This window comes from Aspergillus flavus, chromosome 5 (genome assembly GCF_009017415.1).
Source record: "Aspergillus flavus chromosome 5, complete sequence".
NCBI classification, from domain to species: domain Eukaryota; kingdom Fungi; phylum Ascomycota; class Eurotiomycetes; order Eurotiales; family Aspergillaceae; genus Aspergillus; species Aspergillus flavus.
The window spans coordinates 1,896,992-1,918,376 of record NC_092408.1 but is presented as its reverse complement, the minus strand read 5'-3'; the positions used below and the strand labels follow the sequence as shown (position 1 = coordinate 1,918,376).

General features: G+C 48.6%; 8 protein-coding genes across 8 annotated transcripts; 4 read left to right on the top strand and 4 right to left on the bottom strand.

The window, feature by feature from the left end:
* Window positions 1–9: 9 nt before the first annotated feature.
* On the bottom strand, window positions 10–1,709 carry F9C07_6246 (putative high-affinity glucose transporter; the record flags this gene model as incomplete). The annotated part of the gene is made up of 2 exons (XM_071511444.1): window positions 10–1,180; window positions 1,258–1,709. The coding sequence occupies 2 exons, from the start codon at window positions 1,707–1,709 to the stop codon at window positions 10–12; spliced, it is 1,623 nt and encodes a 540-aa protein (XP_071364414.1).
* A 465-nt stretch (window positions 1,710–2,174) lies between these two features.
* F9C07_2234129 (uncharacterized protein) lies at window positions 2,175–2,384 on the bottom strand (the record flags this gene model as incomplete). Its single annotated transcript, XM_071509946.1, has 2 exons — window positions 2,175–2,291; window positions 2,346–2,384. 2 exons carry the CDS (start codon window positions 2,382–2,384, stop codon window positions 2,175–2,177), a joined length of 156 nt encoding a protein of 51 aa, XP_071364413.1.
* A 178-nt stretch (window positions 2,385–2,562) lies between these two features.
* Window positions 2,563–5,189, top strand: F9C07_1651442 (uncharacterized protein). Its single transcript, XM_071508285.1, has 7 exons — window positions 2,563–2,849; window positions 2,904–2,918; window positions 3,092–3,235; window positions 3,304–3,833; window positions 3,884–4,493; window positions 4,552–4,747; window positions 4,810–5,189. Exons 1-7 carry the CDS (start codon window positions 2,798–2,800, stop codon window positions 5,093–5,095), a joined length of 1,833 nt encoding a protein of 610 aa, XP_071364412.1. The 5' UTR covers window positions 2,563–2,797; the 3' UTR covers window positions 5,096–5,189.
* Window positions 5,190–5,282: 93 nt separating this feature from the next.
* On the bottom strand, window positions 5,283–7,475 carry F9C07_2203987 (uncharacterized protein; the record flags this gene model as incomplete). Its single annotated transcript, XM_071509576.1, has 6 exons — window positions 5,283–5,996; window positions 6,041–6,430; window positions 6,524–6,580; window positions 6,668–7,150; window positions 7,239–7,269; window positions 7,339–7,475. The coding sequence occupies 6 exons, from the start codon at window positions 7,473–7,475 to the stop codon at window positions 5,283–5,285; spliced, it is 1,812 nt and encodes a 603-aa protein (XP_071364411.1).
* Window positions 7,476–7,776: 301 nt separating this feature from the next.
* Window positions 7,777–10,916, top strand: F9C07_2093327 (putative transporter). Its single transcript, XM_041292890.2, has 5 exons — window positions 7,777–8,444; window positions 8,508–8,911; window positions 8,968–9,640; window positions 9,718–9,832; window positions 9,996–10,916. Exons 1-5 carry the CDS (start codon window positions 7,867–7,869, stop codon window positions 10,656–10,658), a joined length of 2,433 nt encoding a protein of 810 aa, XP_041147645.2. The 5' UTR covers window positions 7,777–7,866; the 3' UTR covers window positions 10,659–10,916.
* A 1,247-nt stretch (window positions 10,917–12,163) lies between these two features.
* F9C07_6254 (uncharacterized protein) lies at window positions 12,164–14,050 on the top strand (the record flags this gene model as incomplete). The annotated part of the gene is made up of 2 exons (XM_041292889.2): window positions 12,164–12,188; window positions 12,450–14,050. The coding sequence occupies 2 exons, from the start codon at window positions 12,164–12,166 to the stop codon at window positions 14,048–14,050; spliced, it is 1,626 nt and encodes a 541-aa protein (XP_041147643.2).
* Window positions 14,051–15,311: 1,261 nt separating this feature from the next.
* On the top strand, window positions 15,312–18,967 carry F9C07_2258970 (signal transduction histidine kinase; the record flags this gene model as incomplete). The annotated part of the gene is made up of 2 exons (XM_071510140.1): window positions 15,312–16,817; window positions 16,922–18,967. The coding sequence occupies exons 1-2, from the start codon at window positions 16,536–16,538 to the stop codon at window positions 18,965–18,967; spliced, it is 2,328 nt and encodes a 775-aa protein (XP_071364410.1). The 5' UTR covers window positions 15,312–16,535.
* A 672-nt stretch (window positions 18,968–19,639) lies between these two features.
* F9C07_6256 (concanavalin A-like lectin/glucanase domain-containing protein) lies at window positions 19,640–20,809 on the bottom strand (the record flags this gene model as incomplete). The annotated part of the gene is made up of 4 exons (XM_041292877.2): window positions 20,565–20,809; window positions 20,454–20,509; window positions 19,971–20,383; window positions 19,640–19,913 (listed from the first exon to the last, which is right to left on the bottom strand). The coding sequence occupies exons 1-4, from the start codon at window positions 20,791–20,793 to the stop codon at window positions 19,640–19,642; spliced, it is 972 nt and encodes a 323-aa protein (XP_041147642.1). The 5' UTR covers window positions 20,794–20,809.
* Window positions 20,810–21,385: the final 576 nt, after the last annotated feature.

Here is a 21,385-nt window from a genome sequence, read left to right as displayed (position 1 = left end):
TCCTCGCCTTCATACAGTAGTCTGGACTGGCGGTCTCATGGTCGCCAAAGCGGCGGTTCTCATCACCTCTTGCTCTTCATGTCCGCTTGTATCGCCAAACACGTCGTCGATCTCTTCTAGGGTCTTGCCGCTGGTTTCGGGGACAAAGATAAGTGCCCAGATACCGGCCATGACACACCAGACTGCGAAGAAAATATAGGTTCGATAGCCGAGGTTCTCCATCATGGGAGGCGTGGCAACACCTACGATGAAGTTGGAAAGCCAGTTGGTGCTGGTCGACAATGCCACACCCTTCGATCGAGTCGCGTTGGGAAAGACTTCGGATGGTAGGGCCCAACCGAGAGGAGAATACGTGAGACCGAAGATCAGAATGAAAAGAAAGGCCATGGAGACACAGGCCCAACCGGCAGCTGTGTGGGCGGACCAGTCCTTGCCATATAGCCCAGATAGAATGGCGATGATGATGTACGCGACTCCGGTTGCAAAACCACCGAAGATTGCCAAAGGCCGGCGTCCAATCTTATCAATGATCAAGAAGCAGACAAGGACGGTGACTAGCTGTAGGACATTGAAGACACCAGACAGTATAAGTGACATCTCGTCGGACTGGCCGATTGACTGAAATAGAGTAGGCGCGTAATAGATAAATGCGTTGATTCCGATAAACTGCTGGAAAAAGGCAACTCCACAACCGACTACTGTTCTCCGCCAGCCTTTCCGGCCGAATAGGTCTCTCCAGGCGAGTAGCTGTCGCTTTATACCGTGCGTACCAGGGTGTCTCTTCTCTTGGATAAGCTCTTGGAATTTGACCTCAGTGATAATCCCTTGGAATTCAGCTTGTACTCGTTCATCGGTGTCCGGCAGGCCCCGGAGCTTGGAAAGACTGGCGAGACAGTCCTGTTGGCGGTTGACGAGGGCAAGCCATCGAGGTGAGTAGGGAAAGAAATGGATGCCAACACCAAGGATTGTGGCACACACCATCTGCAGACCGAATGGCAGACGGAACGAGACCTCACTCTCGATCAACCTCGTACCGAACGTAATCCAGTATGAGATGACCACGCCGGAGACAATGGAGATAGACTCCAGGACCAAGAGCGTTCCTCGTAGGTTGGGTGGAGAGATCTCGGAGATGTAAAGCGGGGCACCCTCCATGACCAGGTGAGCAAGATGAACCAGTCTGATACCGAGAGTCATGTACATACCATTGCGAGTGTTCCGACCCCGATGCCTCCAATGGCTCTCCCGGCTACTAACGTAGCATAGCTTTGCGCGCAGGTTTGGATTATGGCGCCGATATCAAAGATCACGACAACTACAGTCAGTGCCCATTTTCGGGAGATTCGATCGGCCAGGTATGGCATGAAGAGACAGCCCACGAATGCTCCAAGCAACAGCATCCCCGTCATTAACCCTTTGCCGAAGGCGGTCTCGGCTTGAGGAAAGACCGCGTGGAATTGCTCCATGACATTGATAATGGATATGACTCCTTGGTCATATCCAAATGAGAAGCCTCCTAGGGATGCCAGGAATGCCGCCCCAAGGACATAACCCGAGCTGATGAGGCCTCGGACACCATCGGGACCGTAGGCAGGTATCTCTTGTAGCTCTATATCGGGTTTGATGGCAACGGTTTCATGATGCTCCGAAGTGGAAAACCCCTCCGAAAGGACGTGTGGTTGAATGTCTTTCTTCATATCCGTCGCCATGATCGATAGTGGGCGCGATCCCGATTGAATTCGATGTCAACCGAGTTATTTCTTGAATAGTGCCGAAGACAAACTGATGTCCGGCATCATTATATACACCGACATATCTATATGTCACATTGGACTTCCGAGTCGAAAGTTTACGGTTATTGAAAACACGGAAATGATTCTAATTTGTAGACGTCATTGAAACAGTATCGACGTCGAGAATTTCCGCTTTCAGTAATGTCCGGCGAGGCAGCCTGACTTTTTGGATATTTTAACTCACGTTGCACCTGCCATGATTGGTCGGTCGGCTATTGTGAGTTGTAGCGTTGGTGATCGTTTTCTGGGGTAAATGCGGGGGAGTCGCGGAGTATTCAACGAGATTTCCGGGGGATGTGCACTTGTGGAGGAGACCCAAATGGCATTGAGTCCTAGATGAGCCAGCATATCATCGTAGTTATTGTATACCGCGATACCGAGTTATTTGTACTCTTCGTTGTTCTTTGCGCACACGACCTCTTCGGGCACAGTGTTGCATACAGCTACAACACGGGCACGAGGAACCCGGTAGATCAAGGCGTGAGCATGGCGTTTGCCCTGTGTGAATCTCTATTAGGGCCGATCCCAAGATAATATGGATAGCAGGCTTACCATCCGGCCAAGGCCAGCAACTGCAATCGAGAGTTCCATGCTGTACTTCGTTGTCTACATTGTCTGGCAGAAGATGATTGATTGTGTTCGGAGATCATCCATGACATTGTACCGTCTATATTTACCTTTGAAAGCACCATCCAGCTACGTGGACTGTGACGTCTTGATACTTTATTTCTGTTGTTCAATACACTATGATACTCGAAAGTGTCTCCTCGCGGCGACAATTTCCACATGTAGTAGAGTTGAGATGGAGCGTGAGTGGCGGCGGGCAAATCTTCCTAACATGGGACTGGGGAAATTCCCCGCATTTTGGGTGCAGGATGTCCCATTACGGAAGGTCTTGCCGCGGTTTGTGTCTTCAGCCAACTTGAACCTCACTCGATGACCATGAACTTTCTATTATCACATCAATATAACCCTTTTTAGATATCGTCGCCCACGGAGAGATAATGACCTTGCAGCGGAGTCGAGAAGTCCAAGAGCCATGCTGGAATTGCCGTGGTCAGTTTGTTGTAGTCCTTGCTATAGGCTGTGTCATACTAACTCATCCCACAGACAAACATCTGAAATGTAAGACTAAAGTACTGCTAGTGACGGTGGTACAGGACTAGCTGTCGGACACGCAATTAGAGAGAAAGACAATGTGGCTCGCATCTGGATGCTATTGGATGCTACACTCTTGCATGACTGCGTACATAGATTGGACGGGAAACCATGCTGATCATAGCTTGTTTAACTGCCAGGTGATAAACAAACACCGAAGTGTGGACGATGTGAAACGAAGAATCTAGACTGTTTTGTAGTGTCGAAAAGACAGATTTTCCGTCAAGGGTCCACTGCCCATTTTTCGGAAGACCAACATTGGGTGAACAGTAGGCCGAAGCGAGGTGAGAAACCTTCTGGAAGAATTTCAACAAGCTAGCGAGGCTCTTCGATGACTGATCAGATCTCGTAGCTCGGCTCCGTGTACATGATACAGGCGGATCTGTTGTCAGCAATGTCCAGTTTGACCCTTCCAATGGACACACTGACCACGGGCCCTCTAGCATCCCCCCCACGAGCCCAGCGGCGCAGCATTCTTCAGAGCCCTTCAATTGCTTTGATTGCACTGCTTCCGAAAACCAGCGTCTACATGCTCTGGCTATTACAGCATGCGAAGCCGATCAGTTAGCGCATAATGTTTCAAGTTTAACTGGACCTCTATTCAGAGAAGATGAGTCGCCGCAGGATTCAGTTACAAGTAAATTCAGCTCCCAGCTGTTGGATATATCCGATCCAAGGTTTCCCGCCCACACTCTGTCTGTGTCCGGGAGCCCAGAGCAAATAGGTCACCTTGACAGTAGCGAGGGAACCAATTCTTTCAGTGGACCAGTTCAGTCTGGATACAGTCCTACTTCCACTTCCAGTGATGTAGCGCTCGAACCATTTGAGAGCGTACAAGAAGCTTGTCTACTGCGGTACTTTATCGAGGAACTTTCTCCGTGGGTATAGTATACGCAGCGTGCGATGTTAAACCAAAGCTAACAGCAGCATAGTTTGACGTCTGTGATGACAGGAGACATTTTCAAGTAGAGGTTCCGTATCGCGCCCGACATTGTCCCCCACTTCGGAATGCCATTTATGCCGTTGCATCGCGTCATCTCAGCCGTTTGCCGCAGTACAGGACATCCAAAGGACCGAAATATAAAGGGCAGGTTCTTCCCCATTTGTCGACGTCTACCGCGGTTGAGTATATGCTCAAATGCATACCCGCGCTCATAGACTTCCATAAGATCTGTGACCGAGAGTACCAAGAGAACATTATGGCAGCTGCCGTGATCTTGCGACAGTATGAAGAGATTGAAGAGGAGGAGGAGATTGATAGTAGCACTGGAGCTCGCGACCAGCAGCCTGTTAATTTCCTTGCCATTATACAGGCCATCATAGAAACCACTGCCTCCATACCAACACACCACAGCTTTGCCAATGCTGTATTCTGGATAGCCATTAGGCAGGAAATCTACTATGCATTGGCAATGCAGCGTTTCCCCCGGATAACCCCCGACCAAGATAAGCGCCAGGGTGCCTCTGCTGCTAATAAACTGATATTATTTGCTGGAGACGTAACGAGATGGTGGCTGGGGGACAGGTCACCACTAGACTGGGGTGAGCTCCAACAAGCTCTGCTGGAACGAGTACATGCAGCTGACCACCTTGAATGCAGCTGTGTTAAAGGAAGAATTGCACTCAATCACGAAGGAACTTATGCCCGAGTTCGTTCCAATCCTAGACAATAAGGCCGATAAGTCCAAGGGGGAGATATTTTCGACTGTCTGGTACTGCTCGAGTGCACAAGTATTTGGCGCTCAGCACTACGAGATTGCTCGGATGATCTTGATCGCGGAGAACCCTAATATTAGGTATGTCCGATACCTACCCACGTCTCTTTATCTGACTCTCGATTGTTGATCGACTGATACAGGAACGATCCGCATTGCCGCATTGCACATCGCAAGGTTGAAGCACAAGTCCGATCAATAGTACTCAACATTTGCGGAATTGGCCTTAGTCACCAGAACGTCTCACCCGCCCTAGTTAATGCAGTGATTAGCATCATACTTTACGGGGAGTATTTTACTGACCCCAGGGAACGAGAAGCACTGGAGGCCGTCATTGAGAAGACCAAGGCCATCCATGCTTGGCCTATGAGGAAGTTGCATCATGCGGTGAAGGCCAAATGGGAATTTATCGATAGCGAATACTACTGATGTAGTCGTCGAAATGAAACAGATCATTTGGAACATTGCGGACGTGCCCATGCGTAGTAGCCCGAAAACCACATGGAACATCGCATGAGCATGATGATGACACGAACGATGACAAAGGAAAGCCGACAAGTACCATGACCATGACCCAGATGGATAAGTGAAACCACAGCTGTGCGTAAAGATGGGCTCAGTGTTTGCCGCAAAGCTCCCCCAGTACACCAGGTTGCATGAGATATGACCAATCGACGTCATTCTGATCGGGCGAAACCTCATCAAACATTTGGCTTGCGCTGTGCAGAGACGGAAACATTGAATCTTCATTGGACATAATCGCGAATGGCCGGCCCATTCTGTCTAGTCCAGGGTTATCGTCAACCCACATTCTGGTTCCAGCAATGGGGCCACCGTTTGTGGTCTTAACAGAGTCCGTGCTACCGTTGCCCGCCAAATCTGGCTTTGATTGGGATGTTGAAGTTTGCAGGGCCACACGTTCGCGCAGCATTGTAACCAGCTGTGGAGGTTGCACATTCCTCCCAAGTTGGAGCTCGGCCTCCTCATGTGCGTTCCAGGCCTTTAGAAGCATGCGACCGAAGGCAACATGCATAGGGCTTCTCAGCTTGCGAATGAGACCCCGGTCGTTGTAGTTGACGCATATAGCTTTCCATGCACGTTCGCACAGCTCGCCCGTGGTGCGCTGGCGCAGCTCACCTACGAGGAAGACATATCCTGGCAGGGGGACTAGTAACTGAGTGTACCAGAGAAAGTTGCGTAGACTGGGGGCCGTGTGGATAATATTATCATACTCAAGCATTTCGATAGCAGTCATGAAGAGGGCGTCGCGCTCCCGGTTCTCAGAGTTGTGGCGGACACACCCCGAGACATAAAGCCAACAATTCGAAGTCTACAAAGCGATACACGCGCCATCATCAGAGCAAAGAACTGAACAGGAATCCCATGATCACAGTGTGCGAGATACGTGGACTCCATGTGCGCACAGTAGCGATCGAGACCGTTTGTCGGGGGCTGACTGCTAGTTTCTTGAGTAGTGGCATCGGCTGGCGAGGGTGTTGGCTTGTGTTGCGCGAACGGATTGTTCAAATCTACAGGGTTGGGTCGCATGCCATTAGGGACAGCTGCGATAGTGAGTTCAATGCGCGTGAGGCAGAAAAGCATCTCAGTTGCACCAGTGCTGGGGGTTGGGGGTTCCTTAGCGTGTATGTGTAGGTCTGCATCGTTCACATTGAGAGGAAGCCTGCAGTCAGTTGGAGAGGAGGAGAGCGCGGTAATAGCCGATCCAGTCACCTCTGCAATTCGTTTGTCAAAAGCGACAATCTGCTACCATAATCGTTTCCGTTGCTCTGTTTCAAATGGCGACAAGCCGAACCGAATGCCATCACGATGTAAGCCGAGACGTGTGGCTATACGTACTGCGATGCCGATCAGGCAGAAAAGAGACCGAGGATCGATGTATTGTACTATACAGAACTATAGCCGGAATTAGTCGATGCGTTGCCACATGCTGGAGTATAAGGTGCATCCAAGGCTGTAGGAAAAGCGTAAGGGTCGACATACCAGGTACAGAAAGTAAGCTTGCAACACCATGAGCTCATTTGATCTCATGAAACCAGCATTTATCAAGGCTTGCTGCGTGCCCTGGTGATATCTGGATAGGAGCACTGCTTTCCCTTCATCAAAGGTGGCCTCCACCTCCTCATCTGTCAAAGAAAGCACAGCGACGAGATATATGCCAAACATCAAAGCTTCTAGCGGTTTGGAAATTTTAGCAGGATCGGCCGCTGCCTCGACAACTTGTGCCTGGAGTGTTGGAACGTGGCTGATCTTCAAGAGAGGGTTCACATTGTTAATATAAACCTGCCATAGTTGAAACATCTTGATAGCAGGTGGGTGTAAATCGGTTATCTGGGCCGGCGAGCCACAGACATTGAATGGGAAGCCATCGGTATCACCAAACATGGTATCGAATGAATGATGGATTGTGAGCCGCTCGTTCTCATCGTCGGACGTATCGCGCAGCATATCATCGGTTGTGCAGTACTGGATGGGTTATTTTTCTGTACCTTCAACGAGACACCAATATGGCGACGTAGAGTATCAAGATGAGAAAACCATTCCATGGACGAACCTCTTGATAATATGGAAACCATTTCGAGCGGCTGGGAAATGTCAGAGTGGTACAAGATATATATATCAGAAAAGAACGATAACAGCTAGATAAAACTTACTTGCCCTGCGCCTGTGGATTACTATTCTGTGCACTACCTTCTGCAGCAGTCCCCGCGCCATTGGTGTCATGCTCAAGGTTCGCGACACCGTATTCACCTTCTAGGACCGAGTCGAAGCTGATGCCATGCTGAGACATAAGTGCCTCATACTTTCTAAGCCGGTCAATCAAGTCTCGTTCGTGTAATTTCTTCTTTCTCCTCTTAGGGGGCTGTGGGGGCAAAACCCGACACTCAACTTCGTAGCTGGTCTATATAGCGTGGACAGGTCTTGCCCGGGAATAACATCTTCGATCTCTTTATAATAAAATAATATATCATGAGACTGCCCATTGCAAGTGTGGCAAGCTTGACTCAACCGGAGTAAGCTGACTCTTGACGTTGAATACCTTACTTTGCACATACCTAACATCGAAAACCGGAAGACGACATCTATAAGCATACCAAGCCAAAGGCATAATCGGGAGCAACGAACAACCAATAATATCATCAGCCCGCGATAACGAAGCCGAGGTTGACAAGGGCAAGGAAATGGGATCAGACAAAGTTTCAGATGTTGAGAAGCCGAGCATAGTGCCGAGTCAAGCAGGGCAAAAGCGAGGAGAAGAATCTGAGAGCCGTTACCAGCCCAGGACTCTCAAATTCTGGCTAATCATATCATGCAACCTTCTGTCCCTCTTTGTCGTCACGCTGGATCGGACAATTGTCAGTACTGCTATTCCTCGTATCACGGATGAGTTCGATAGTTTGGGCGACATTGGCTGGTACGGTTCGGCATTCTTGCTCACGGGAGCAACTTCTCAGCTTCTCTATGGCCGAATATACAGAGCTTACGATATGAAGCGTGTATTTTTACTTTCCATTGTGATTTTCGAAATCGGCTCTGCCATCTGTGGTGCGGCCCCCAACTCAGGCGCCTTCATAGCTGGACGTGCTATCGCCGGGCTCGCATCCGCCGGGGTCTTCTCCGGGTGCATGCTTATTATAATACCCATGATACCACTGCACAAGAGACCTATGTTTCAAGGGATGTTTGGAGGGGCCTTTGGAGTCTCCAGCGTTATGGGACCATTGGTCGGGGGAGCCTTCACCAGCTCGGTCACCTGGAGGTGTGTTATTTAGGCTTGATCCATTAACTTGGAGAATTATCTTTGACTAACCTGAGTGATTAGATGGTGCTTCTATATCAATCTTCCTATCGGAGCAGTAACAATCATACTCTTGTTCTTGATATGGGATCCACCGAAGTCGAATTACGAACCTGCATCCATTGGAACCCATCTAAAACGGGTCGATCCCCTGGGCATGTTTTTCTTCGTGCCAGCAATTGTCTCTCTGCTGCTAGCTTTACAATGGGGCGGCTCGACCTACTCGTGGAGTAATAGTCGGGTCATTGCGCTCTTCGTTCTGTTCGGTGTCTTGATCTTACTGTTTGCCGCCGTCCAGATCCTCAGACCAGAGACAGCTACGATACCAGCCAGGGTGATCACTCAAAGAAGCATGTTTTGCGCAGCGCTTTACACCCTCTTTATATCGAGCTCAATGATACTGATGGTCTACTTTCTTCCGATCTGGTGTAAGCGCAACTACCTATCCCACACGGATAGAAATTCCAGCTGACGGCAATATTAGTCCAAACCGTCAAACTCGTCAGCCCCATCCAGTCGGGCATCTACACGTTACCGCTCATGCTCAGTATGGTTCTCGCGACATTCATCGCAGGGTTCATGACACAAAAGACCGGATACTATGTCCCAGCCATGTACATATGCCCATGTGTTTTGTCAGTTGGATTAGGTTTGATGTCAACTTTCAACCTCGATACCGACTTATCCCATTGGATCGGCTATCAGTTCCTGTCTGGATTTGGCCTGGGATTCGGAATGCAAGTCTCGGGTCTCGTCGTACAGAGAGTCCTCCCGTTCGCTGATGTACCGATCGGAATCGCACTCGTGTTCTTCCTCCAGCAGCTCGGGGGCAGTGTCTTTGCCACGATTGGTCAATCCATTCTTACCAACTACCTTATGCCTCAGCTCTCCGACATTCCAGGTCTAGATGCAAGAGAGATTCTCAATAACGGTGCTACGAACCTGGCTTCTGTGGTTCCATCGGAATATATGGTTCAGGTGCAGCAGGCGTACAACGGAGCTTGCACGAAAAGCTTCCTCGCTGCAATGGGGCTCTCACTTGCTGGACTGCTTGCGTCTCTTGGTATGGAATGGAAGAGTATTAAGAAGGGGAAGAAACCGGAGGTTGCTGTAAAGGATATGGTGCAGCGTAAGCATCAAGAATTGGATGGGAATGCGTAACCGTGGAGATGTACTATAGTAAGTCAGGATTTTATCCTGGTTCCATATTCATTGGATGGTGATTTGCCTGTAGAGACGCCTCAACCCCACCGTCTCGGTTGGACAACAAAGAAGAATCCCTGACAGTAAACCTAATCTTCCCTCTCTCGGTGTTTATTCACGTGCTGCTGCCTAGTCCTAAGGCTACTGTTCACTCATTCATATTGTTTTTATATAAATCTATTTTCGACATCTCACTCACTTCAACATATTCCTTCTAGACTACAACCACACCCTCCTCCATCCCTCTCTCCTTCAACACAATCCCCAGTCCATCATAATCAAACCAACTCCAAAATGGTCACACCCCAGCAATACCCCTGGAAACCCACCACCCCCGAAGGCGAAATCTGGCAATCTCTCCCCCCAGCCATCAGCAGCAGTGCAGCCGCCAACCTCACCCCCGAAGAAATCACCAGTCTAAACCTCGACCCGAGCTCCCCAAACGCAACCAAACTTGTCCTCCTCGAACAAGCCCTTACCAAAAAGCTGCAGTGCCTCGAAAACGCTGCAAAACCCACTCCTCTCTATGAGAAAGACCACCCCACCTGGCAGAGACTGAAATCCGCTCTCTTCCACATCAATCGCAGTACCGGCGACCTCGAGAAACAAGAAAGTCTTTTACTTGAGCAAGTCAATCATCCCGGACCGAAGGGAAAGGATCTAGCTGCTTTGCAGAATCTGGCTGGACTTTATGAGGAGAAAGGAGAGTACAAGAAAGCGGAGAAACTTGCCCGTGAGACGATTCCGGCGCTCCGGGAACATCCTATCTTGGGGAGTAATAGTCCGCAGGTTCTTGGGTCTTTGAGGATCTTGATTAAGGCTTTGGCGGGGCAGGGGAAGATTGGTGAGGCGGAGGAGGTTATCAGGGAGGCGGAGGAGAGTATTGAGAACTTGGCGGAGGGTCAGTTTGCGGAACATCAGCAGGAGGAGAGGGATGCGCTCGAGAAAGTTGTTGCTGGGTTGAAGAAGTGAGGGATTTGTGGTATTGATTCAGGTCATTGGCAAGGATTACTTTGCTGTAGAGGGAAGAGATCGTGAATATGGGTTTGTTTTTCTGTTCCCAGCGAAACATACTTAAAGCAGGGCTCTATTCGACTTTTACTTTGGCTTTTGTTTCTATCGTGATCTATCGCCTGTCGCAGTACAAACTAGAACGACTACTATGAAATATAAGTTATGGCTAAAAGCCTTTCTCTAGATGGCAACTGAATGCTTGCCCTAGTATCTATGTACGAAACCAGTTCTTGCATGGATTTCCGATGAGGTAGTGGGTATGATATACAGTGCAGTGTTCCCATCAGGCATATCAACACACTACTACACGATAAACAAGAACACAAGCACACCCCCGCATAACAAACAGAAAAACATTCACCCAAGTAAGAACATGAGCAGACAAGCCACAGAGTATCGAGAAATAAAGCCACCAAAGCTGAAACAGCTAAACACCACCCGAATAAGGATAACGGCCACCGACTCCACCGGTTGGGTATCGCTGTGGAGCAAGGGAGCTCCGAACCAGGGGACGAGCCCCAAAAGGTGGACACAAAGTTGACCTTCGAGAAGAAAGCTAAACGACTTGACACGAGCTTTGGGTTACATTGCAAGAAAGTTAATTTGGGTTGGGCAGTTGGAGGTTCCTGAAATAGCTTTGATACTGCACTTTACCTACCTTCACGACGTCTGGGATGGACAGGGAGCTATGCATGGCTGCGCTGTGGAAAGAGATGTGTATCTTGTTTTTCTTATCTGGGGTCTTTTGGTATCGTTTGTTTATCTTTTAGCTTTTTTTTTTCTACAATAGAAAAACAAAGAGAAGTCGTAAAGAGGTAGTGTCTAACAAATGGGGATACACTGACGCTGGAGACGCAGATAATTTATGAAATGCTTGAATAGAGACGTGCTTAATAATGCATTCATAATACGATCGTACTCTAAAAGCTATCTCAGCAGAAGAATTACGTAGAGTTCTTGAAAGAAAACAATCTGTTGTCGCCTGGTGGGCATCATGGTGGATAAGAAAAAAATCGATAGTCCATCTGAAGTTTCCAATTTTGAGCACTTTTACAAGCTATATCACCACAAAAGGATAGCGACCACCAAAGAAACCCGACAAATCGAAACTGTACGCCATAGAAAAAAATGACAGGATTTGGGACTCGGCGTTGTGGGCCAACACATGGGCTATAACGTTTGCTCTTCGGGTCCCACTGTGTCTCGGGAGCCCCTTTTTCTCGACTTGATGATATCTCCATTGGCCGGCCATCCACCACATATTACGCCAGAATAACCCTATTCTACGGAACAAAAGCTATAGAGCCAGGCACTAAGTCGTTGGTGCCTTCTCGGTGGAGCCAGTTAGGCTTCTGGAAATCACTTGCAGGGAGCTTTTCAATGTTGCTTGCTCTCCCCAACATTGTCCGGTGGATGCCCTAGCTCCACCGAACCAGGAATTCCCGGCACCTTCTGTCAATAAAATGATCAGCGTTATTTTTCTTGCCGGTGATTGATTGCTTGGGCTGAGCGATGGTGGAGTGTGTACGGGACTCGTAAGTCAATTGGGCATCAGTATGGCCAGGTACGGGTTTTCAGCTTCTGCCAGACAAGGCGGCTGGGTCGCGCAATATCATGGCTATATTTCCCCGTTCTAGCCGCTATCTGTAGCTTTTTCAGTCTTTCAACGAAAGACGGCCCTTTCAAGCAACGGACACAGTACCCCGGTAGACGAGAGCGGACTGGCACGGAGTCTGACAATGGTACCAGGCTCGTCTTCGGCACTGAAAGCCTCGCGAGGCGTTACTTCGAAAGTTCTGTCATCGACAACTCAGGGAGCCTTGTCAGGTGAGACACTTTCGAAGTCGGGCGCTCATCACCCCGTACGAGATCCGCGTCCTTCAGTGCCACCCAGAGGGAGTGAAAAAGATGGTAAAGTCGCTAGGGCTAAGGAGACGTCGCCGAAGCAGCCAGAGGCTCCGATCAAGCCACAGCCCAACCAAACAGTCTCTACCACGCAGACTTGCATGGAAAGCAAACTCAACACGGCTCCTAAGCTTGCTTCGCAAGGCATTTCCTCGGACTCCCTGACGGGCCATTCACAGCCCCAACAACCAGCGCAAGCCGATGCCGATAGCCTGACCACATTCCCTCCATTTGCCGTTGGCGCAAAAGACAAAGTCAAAAGATTTCTCGAGTCGCAAGGCCTGGGTGAGCCAGGTGATACGCCTCACCAAAGCCCTATCGATCACCTCAAGTCACGCCCTCCGACTCCATGGCCGGGCGCTGGGGCAGATCCGGAGGCTCTGCAATCAGTTGATGACGCCCGACCACCAGTCCCATCTCACCGATTGCCTCGTGTGCCAACGGCAGAAGACAAGCCTCAAAATGGCCCATTACTTGAATCATCCGTGAGCAAAAAGCCTGAGGAACTTGGTTTGAAAAACCTCAGGATTTCCCAACCCGATATACCCTCCCATCCGTTACCGCCCATACCTACTTCCCGATTCAACTTCCTACCCAGCGAGGACGACTTTTCGGTCATTGATGATCCGGGTCTATTGACCCCAATCACTGAGGTACCAAGTGAGCTTTCCCGGGCAAACTCACCAGTCGACCCGTTGATGGCCGGTTGCAAGCCTCGCCCAATTATCAAACAACCTAATCCCCCTGTCAAGAAACCTCCGGTCCAGAAGCCGATTGAGATGCCAACGCCCCATCATGCTACGCCAGCAGCCCGTGAGGTTCCCAAGTCGCAGCTACCACCATCATCCACTGTGTTGTCTTCCACCCCAGACAGACCAGAAACCCCACAAGTGACGGTCGGCTTGCCGAAACCGAAGCAGAAAACGCCCCTGAGCTCAGCAAGCCCTCAAGCCAGACCAGACCTCGTCACTGCCAAAAAGCTCGAACGGAAGCCAAGCAAACTCAACATCACTACCACGAGCAGCACAATTGAGAATAACAGTCGACGACAATCCGAGACAATATCAGAAAAGCAAATCGACGAACCGAGCGTTGACCCACCGCAACAGCGTCTTTCATCCCCCTTTAACCCATCCAAGATCAAACAACAGGCATGGGACTTGGAGACCATTGCGAGCGAGGACAGTTGGTTCCAAGAGAACGAGGATAACGATAGCGATGGAAGCGCTTCAGGTGAAAGTGGTCCTCGACGTACTCCTCCGGGCCAGGTGCGAGCCAGGTTAACGGTCGAGACGGTGGAATGCACATTTCAGCCGCCAGCTCAGACCCCGGATCTGGACCAGGCGCAGTATGATACTACGGGCCAGGCGAGGAATGAATTCTTTCCACCTTGGGCGGTAGGGAGTCAGGCATTATCGGAGGGAGCGAGGGATTTGAGGACATGAGTTTCTGGGTATGCGAGAAAAGTTTTGTGGTCTTCTTGGTTTCCTGGGGTGTACATAACGATTTTCATTTGTATAGACGGATTTCCTTTGTATGAAATACGAATCTACCTTTATTATATTTTATTTTATTTTATTCTAATTTAAACGAACCAATCATGCTTTCATGGGCTTGCGAGCTTGGTATCGCATTGACCACGGCACTAAGTTCCGTACAGATAGAATACCTCGCATCGTACGCATGCCATCGGCTATAGAGAAGATCTAGGTACATTCCGAATTTCCTAGGATAATTTAAATTGTCTATATTAGAGGCTCGAGCCCATTCCAACTATGTCAATGCATCTCTGCATAAATTAGCCGGAATACATTGTTGTACTAGGGTACCATTAACTTCAATGATTCAATCAAACTCAAAGAATAGTCCTCCAATGCAAAGAAATACCATTGAGACATCGCTAAACAAGGCACTACACAAATCAGCAAGTCTATGATTCATTAAACAAACCTACCCGAGCAAAAGCCAAAATACAATACCCAAATCCAGTGAATCTCCAACGCCACCCAGCGGGGACCAACCAACTTACCCCTGAAAGAACCAGAGAGCACTGCAAACGGCGTGCGGGCCTAGAACTTCACACCTTTCCAATCCGGCATCCTGAACGAGCGAAGATGCCTCCAAGCAAGACGCTGGGCAGCAGAAATGTATGCCTGACGCTACCGGGTCACAAAGGATCAGCGCCAGTCGAAATTGCAAGGAAGCTTCCAGACCCGCTTGCCAATGGAGCTCCATGTCCGAAACAGGGAGACCCACACAGATACTAGTCGAGAGGTACCAGAGTGCGATGGGCCTATCATATTGGCTGGTGGATTTGATCGGATTTAACTTCCGATCAGGTTTCTGGGTGCAGAGGACTTTTGAGTCTTGGACTGAGGGTTGGTGATGGTTGTTCCATCTTGAAGTCGGTTGGTGTGGTGGCACATGATGTTTGATACCCTATTATCCGGTTGGTGATCGATGGTTGGAATCATTTTAGTATTGGGTAGCATTGTCCAAGATTATTTCTGTTGTTTGAGAAGCTGACCCCATGTCTCATCTCTGTACGTTATTTGAAGGCTTTTGGCATCGGGGATATACAAGTGGGGTCTACTGCTATAACGCTCGCGCCGATCAGCTCCCTCAGTGTACTCTTTTCTGAGTCTAAAGGATTTCGAAAGAGGAAATTTGGAGTAGGATTATACCGAAGTTTTGAGCCCAATATATAGAGTATGCTCAAGAACATAATGCATTAGTAGAAAGATGTTTTATGCGCACTGGATCAGCGAAATGGACGTGGGGCGATCATTGCCAAAGTAAGGAAGAGAAAGCACGGTGTCGAGAATTCTGCATTCTCTTCACCTTGTTTTCTCTTTCCTCTTTCATTGCAATGGTAAGAAAAACTACCTCCAACCACCCCGACTAATTAAAGCCCAAATCCCGACATGGTGGATGCTGATCCATGCAGTAATAAGAACGGGGCGATCCGTGGTAGTGAACGCGGCGAGATGATAGACGTAATTTCTGGTAGCGAGAAGACCTTGACCACTAATCAACGCTGACTTCGGAGTAACATTCTTGAGATTCGGCTAAGGCCACTATCTCTAAGCGTCCTTCCTCAGCTTGGTGGATCGACAATGATGTCAGGGCAGGTAAAGAAAGCCACGCGGTGCTTGTTGACGGGCCATCCTCCTCGCTAATTGTTTTAAGACTCTCTATTATAGGCGGGTCTTTCTTCCTGAAGCTTCTAGTAAGGATGAATTGGGTCACCTGCGCATCTTTATGCATCTCTAGTGCCGTAATATTCACTATGGCCTAGGACGCCTTTCCGGGGCGAGGCGCAAATCAAATGGAAGCTAAGGAATTCTACTTCCTCGAACCCCGAGAAAAGGGCCTAGAAGTCTGTTGTGATGTCATGGCGCACAGGCTGTACTATTTTAGTATTCTGTTTAGAGTTGCATCCGGCACTGGAAATCTTTGGCACCTCTAGAAGGGGCCTTTTGGGTTTCCCTGTTTCCCCCCTCCCTGCCCCCAATTTCTTTACCTGAATTGATGTCTGACAGAGTAACATACCTATCACTTCAATTTTATCATTGAGATTCAACCTCGAAATCTCACGGGGTTAATTGGTGAAGAGGCTTTTGATGCTCTGCATTGTTTCAAGAGCCAGAATGTCCCGCACAAACTAGCAGACTTCACCCCAAGACCGGGTTTTTTAAGGATCAATAAAACAGTTCGGTGTATAGCCAGGGGTGAGTTGTCTAGATAGCATCTATCACACCAGTTTAGCTCAAGATTATTGGCTGACTCTTCCAGCGTTACAAAACTAGTGAGCGCTGGAACAAAGGTCTCCACTGTGCCAGGTGCGGCACACCGGACACTGCCCTTTGATAATACAATTCCGGCAGAGACAGCGACGCATCAGATAGAAGAGTGGATGCTGCATTTAATATGTCCAGAAAAGTCTCTCTCGATGCGGTTGTGTCGTATATTCATGACGCGCTAAGTCAAGAGGGGGATAGTATTCTAATCCCGCGAGACGTTCTTTCCACAATCCTTGATGCAGTGACTCAATCTGTAAATACAGAGAAAGCTCTAGCATGGGTGGAAGCAGACTGTTTGTCTGTAAGAAGTAGGTTGGAGGCTTATAAGAGGGCTGACGACCTTGTCGTTGAGGAGTTGTGTCAAGCGAGGGAAAAAATAACAGCGTTCGCTAGGAACAAGTTCTCAGATGTGAGTATCTCGGCTCCAGTTTGCTTGCTTATAGAGATAAGGTATCCATAGAGCAGTATGCCTTGGGAAGGGTAAAGGGACTAAGTAAATGGACTAACAGACAGACTCAGCCCCTGGTGCAAAGTAGGAAGGTTTCAGCTGATACTCCGAATGGCATCCAGATAGCCATATGTGACGTCCCGAATGAATATGTCCAGGAAGTTCCACCGAAAGAATACCCAGTGACGGAATGGAGGGACGATACAGCCAACACCTCATGCAAGTTCGATAAGGACTTGGCGGGGCTACCTAGGAGTTTAGATCTATACGAACCATTCCGCAGCGGGACGGAGGTCGAACAAATACCCGGACGGCAGATAGACGCAGAAGCTATCGATGCATCCAAAGGAGACCCTATAACCGAGGCTCATTACTTTCCGAAGCCACCAAGTGTTGCGTCGTCGCATGGGTTCGAAAAACATATCAGCGTCCGCACGTTCGACGAGATAATCAAGCTCAAAAACAGCATTCGCCACATGACTTCGATCGTGGAGAAACGATTGGAACATTGTATATCTGCCAGGGAAACTGTCGAGGAAGCATACCATAGCAAGTCGGAACTTCTCGCTACCATGAGCCACGAGATCCGCACCCCGATTCATGGTATCATCGGTATGGCTCAGCTAGGACTTGAGGCGGGTTGTCTTCCAGCAGTCGCCCACGACGCTTTTAACCTAGTTCATAGCTTGGGTAAAAGTCTTTTGGCAAATATTAACAATGTTCTTGACTTATCACGCATAGAAGCCAGTCGTATGGTGATCGAGAGTATTCCATTCAATCTTGGCTCAACAGTGCTGAGCACACTAAAGCCGCTTGCAGTTGAGGCGAGCAAGAAGATGACTGACCTTACCTATGAAGTGGGCAGTCATGTGCCCCAACACGCTATTGGAGACCCAAACCGCCTTTGCCAGATTCTCTTCAACCTGGTCGGAAACGCAGTCAAATTCACCAACAATGGGAGAATTGAACTTTCCGTAAAGACTGCCCAGCAGCAGGCGTGTGCCAAAAACCAATGCGTCCTTGAGTTCTCTGTTGCGGATACCGGGGTCGGGATTCCACCAAATAAGCTGGAGCTCATTTTCGACAGATTTCAACAGGCAGATGATTCTGTAATGAAACAATTTGGTGGCACAGGGCTTGGTCTGGCTATATCCAGAAAGCTCGTCAGTCTGATGGGTGGTGACATCTGGGTTCGGTCTACTGTAGGCAAAGGCAGCATTTTTTCATTTACCTGCCCGTTGAAGCTTGAAAGCCCGTGTGCTACCACCACTGAACAGAAGAAATCTCACAGAGATCTTGTTATCTTCTACATCACAGCCAATGGTCAGAAGAGCGACCCGATATGCAAAATCATAACCGGGTTGGGGATCCAAGTGCGTGTATTCAACCAGCATGATATCCAAATCCAGGAGCTACGGGACCAAAATCATCTTCCGGATGCCCTTATAGTGGAGTCTCTTGAAATGGCCTGCGCTCTACGGGCTCATGGACACTTCGGCTCGACACCCCTTGTATTGTTCGATCCCACACCATCCGATTCCTTGAAGATCTCCATAAGGTCAGCCTTTGACCTGGGTATCGTATCATACATCACCTCCCCTTGTTCTTCCGAAAGTGTTCTGAGCTCCCTACTTAGCGCTCTGCAGGATCGTCCTAGACATCTTGAACCTAGCCAAATTATGCCTTTGTCCGTCCTCATAGCAGAAGACAACGATATCTGCCGACTAGTGGCAGCGAAAGCACTTGAGAAGTGCACCAATGATATCACAGTTGTTACAAACGGTCTTCAAGCGCTCCAAGCATACCAAAACCGACAGTTCGACGTGATCATAATGGATATTCAAATGCCGGTAATGGACGGGCTCGAAGCAGTTTCTGAGATCCGCAATTACGAGAGAACCCACAATATCAAGCGCGCCTCAATAATCGCGATCACAGCTGATACCATAGATGATGATCGTCCCAGAGCAGAACTGGACGAGTATGTATCGAAACCGCTGAACCCAAACCAGCTACGGGATGTGGTCTTGACGTGCCACTCGGAAGGAGCCAAGTCGCCAACTATCGGTGACAACATGGACAGAGGCTCCGCATGTGAAATCTCGAGATAAGGCTACATGTCTTAGGAAGGCAAATAATTGATCGCCCCGCAAGCATCCCTTACAGCTAACCATCAGGTGCCTTGCCGATCACTCATGGTTAGTGGGATAACACTGGGTCCTATCGGGAATCCTTCTTTTTAGATTCCATAGCGCTACCATCCCGTGCTTGATAAATCCAGGGCTGAGTTTACTGATGTCCTATGACGCGCATTCTGAACGTGGGATAGAATTCCTGGCTCTCGGTTGTATATTCCGGGCATTTTAGGTTTTTGCGATGTACATGTATAGGTACAAGCCCCTGAGAGCATAGTTTTCAGCTCATCTCACATATGTAGATGATATCTCTTTATGGTAATTTTCACTGAGACTTGTCTTATAGAACGAGTTCAGCCCCACTAGTCCAGAGAACCCCAAGCGATATGCAGGCGAGTGGATATATTGTTATTATCGGTCAGATTCAACGTCCGAGAAGAGATGGAGGGGCATTTGGCATATGCAGTAAGCAAACAGTATCCAGACTCCGTTGAATGATTATGATATTGGCCAAGTCCTTGGTCTAGAGCGTGTTTCTTTCAGCCCATATAAATGAGAATAATTAGATTAATACCGAACTTGTTGCTCTCTGTAACTTTACAAACGTAGTAACATCTAACACACAAACAATCTATGTCTTTCAAATTATCAAGCCTTCGCCGTAGTGGTGCGCGCCGTAGGGCCCTGAATATCAATGGATAATCTTGGCATCCAGAATGTAACGTTAGAGTGCGATGAGAACGCTTCCGTACCCAAACTCAGAACTCCCAGATAGTCAGTGTTGGATAACTTGACACCTTTGTCGAGGGTATACAGGTCAGTGATGAGAGGGAGAATATCACCGTCGAACTTCTCCGTCGTATTTGCTGCGTACCACGTCAGGACCTCCTGTTTAAGATCGTTCTGACCAGTATAAAGTTGGCTGGATAAAATGTCAGTATAAGTTGAGGCGTCCAGTAATGGGATAGCAGTCACTCACAATGTCGTGCCATTTAGGTCTTTAGTTTTTACAATCCCATCTTCATACCCAAATGGTTTGGCCTCACCATAACCCGCAAACCAGATCATCATTTCGTACTTCGCCAGGGAAACGTTCTTCGCGGTCTTGATGTCGTCGTCAAAGAACATATCAAGAGCGACGTTGGTATTGACGTCCTTGAGCTCTGCGTCATCCGTTTTGTTCACAGTTTTGTTGCCTATTCCATATGTCCAATGCATGTCGAGGTTCAGATGGTGGATGTCCGCAAGTGAAGCAGGAAGAATATTGTCGACCTGGACGTTAGGGAATGCATGCACTGTCTGGTCCTTGGTTTCCTGATCGAATTTCCATGTCACAGAAAACTCTGGTGCTGTTGACATAGTCGCGTAGGAGCCATTGGCAATGGTGGTGATCTTGATCAGACATCCATGATTAGTATGACAATGCTCAGGGTCACTGAAGTATCGGAGTAGAAGTACTTACGTTCATACATAATCCTCCTTCTGTTTTGTCTGTCACGCCCCACTGGTTGGGGTTCACTATGCCCCCAAGTCAACATATGCCCGATATACTGCCGGCAGCCCTCGAACTTACATGTGTAAAGTTGACCCTCTGACTTCGGTGAAATGGGATTAAACAAATCACAGTATCGTGTGTTGGTAACACCATTGCGAGAGATACTTCCATCATTACCAATTTCACTGGTGAATAGAGGTCGCTGTCCTGTTGCTTGACGGTGGGCGTCAATGCCCAGAAGAGTTCCAATAGAGCCCGCAATTGGGAGGGCCAGCAGGCCAGCATTGACGAGCAACGGAAGAGCCATGTTGCCTTGATTTGATTCAAAATTTTTACGAAAGAATCTCCGGGGCGTTACTTGAGACTTTTACATTTTGTTGTTGGTTCGGGTCGTAGTGATCCGGATCTGAGCTAGGGCTATTCTTAGGGAAGGGAGCCAAGATGCAACCTTATTCAAGCTCAGCTAAGCCCTTCTTTCTGATATCAGATACCCTGAGTGGGCTGAACTAACGAAAAGACTTCAATAGTTTTGAGGCCCTCCCGTCGATAAAAGTAGTTGATCATCCTGGGTTGCTAAGTTTGATTTTCCGAGATCTTATAGTTTGCCCTCATGCAGGGGACGTATCGATCGCAAACCCTAATCAGGTATACACGATATGATGCCGCACATCTACCTCGACCCTTGGAAGGCACGGGTGTGACGGTTCCTTGCAGCATTGAGTCAATACATCACATTGATGAACATGTATCATGCAAGTTTAGGTTTCTCTATCGCCATTGACTTACCGATAATGTAGGTATTTGCCTAAGCGACCTTTGCGGCACATAAATATTGTTCGGCTATTAGGAAGCCATGCACGATGTATAAAATTCTCTGGCAACCTGCTTGCAACGGTCCT

Excerpts from the sequence above, each read along its gene's own strand:
- F9C07_1651442 (XM_071508285.1), top strand. The coding sequence starts at position 2,798 with ATGACCTTGCAGCGGAGTCGAGAAGTCCAAGAGCCATGCTGGAATTGC. Across the intron at positions 4,494-4,551 it reads CAGGTCACCACTAGACTGGG|CTGTGTTAAAGGAAGAATTG; the intron begins GTGAGCTCCAAC and ends CCTTGAATGCAG. Across the intron at positions 4,748-4,809 it reads GCGGAGAACCCTAATATTAG|GAACGATCCGCATTGCCGCA; the intron begins GTATGTCCGATA and ends CGACTGATACAG.
- F9C07_2093327 (XM_041292890.2), top strand. The coding sequence starts at position 7,867 with ATGGGATCAGACAAAGTTTCAGATGTTGAGAAGCCGAGCATAGTGCCG. Across the intron at positions 8,445-8,507 it reads ACCAGCTCGGTCACCTGGAG|ATGGTGCTTCTATATCAATC; the intron begins GTGTGTTATTTA and ends CTGAGTGATTAG. Across the intron at positions 8,912-8,967 it reads CTACTTTCTTCCGATCTGGT|TCCAAACCGTCAAACTCGTC; the intron begins GTAAGCGCAACT and ends CGGCAATATTAG.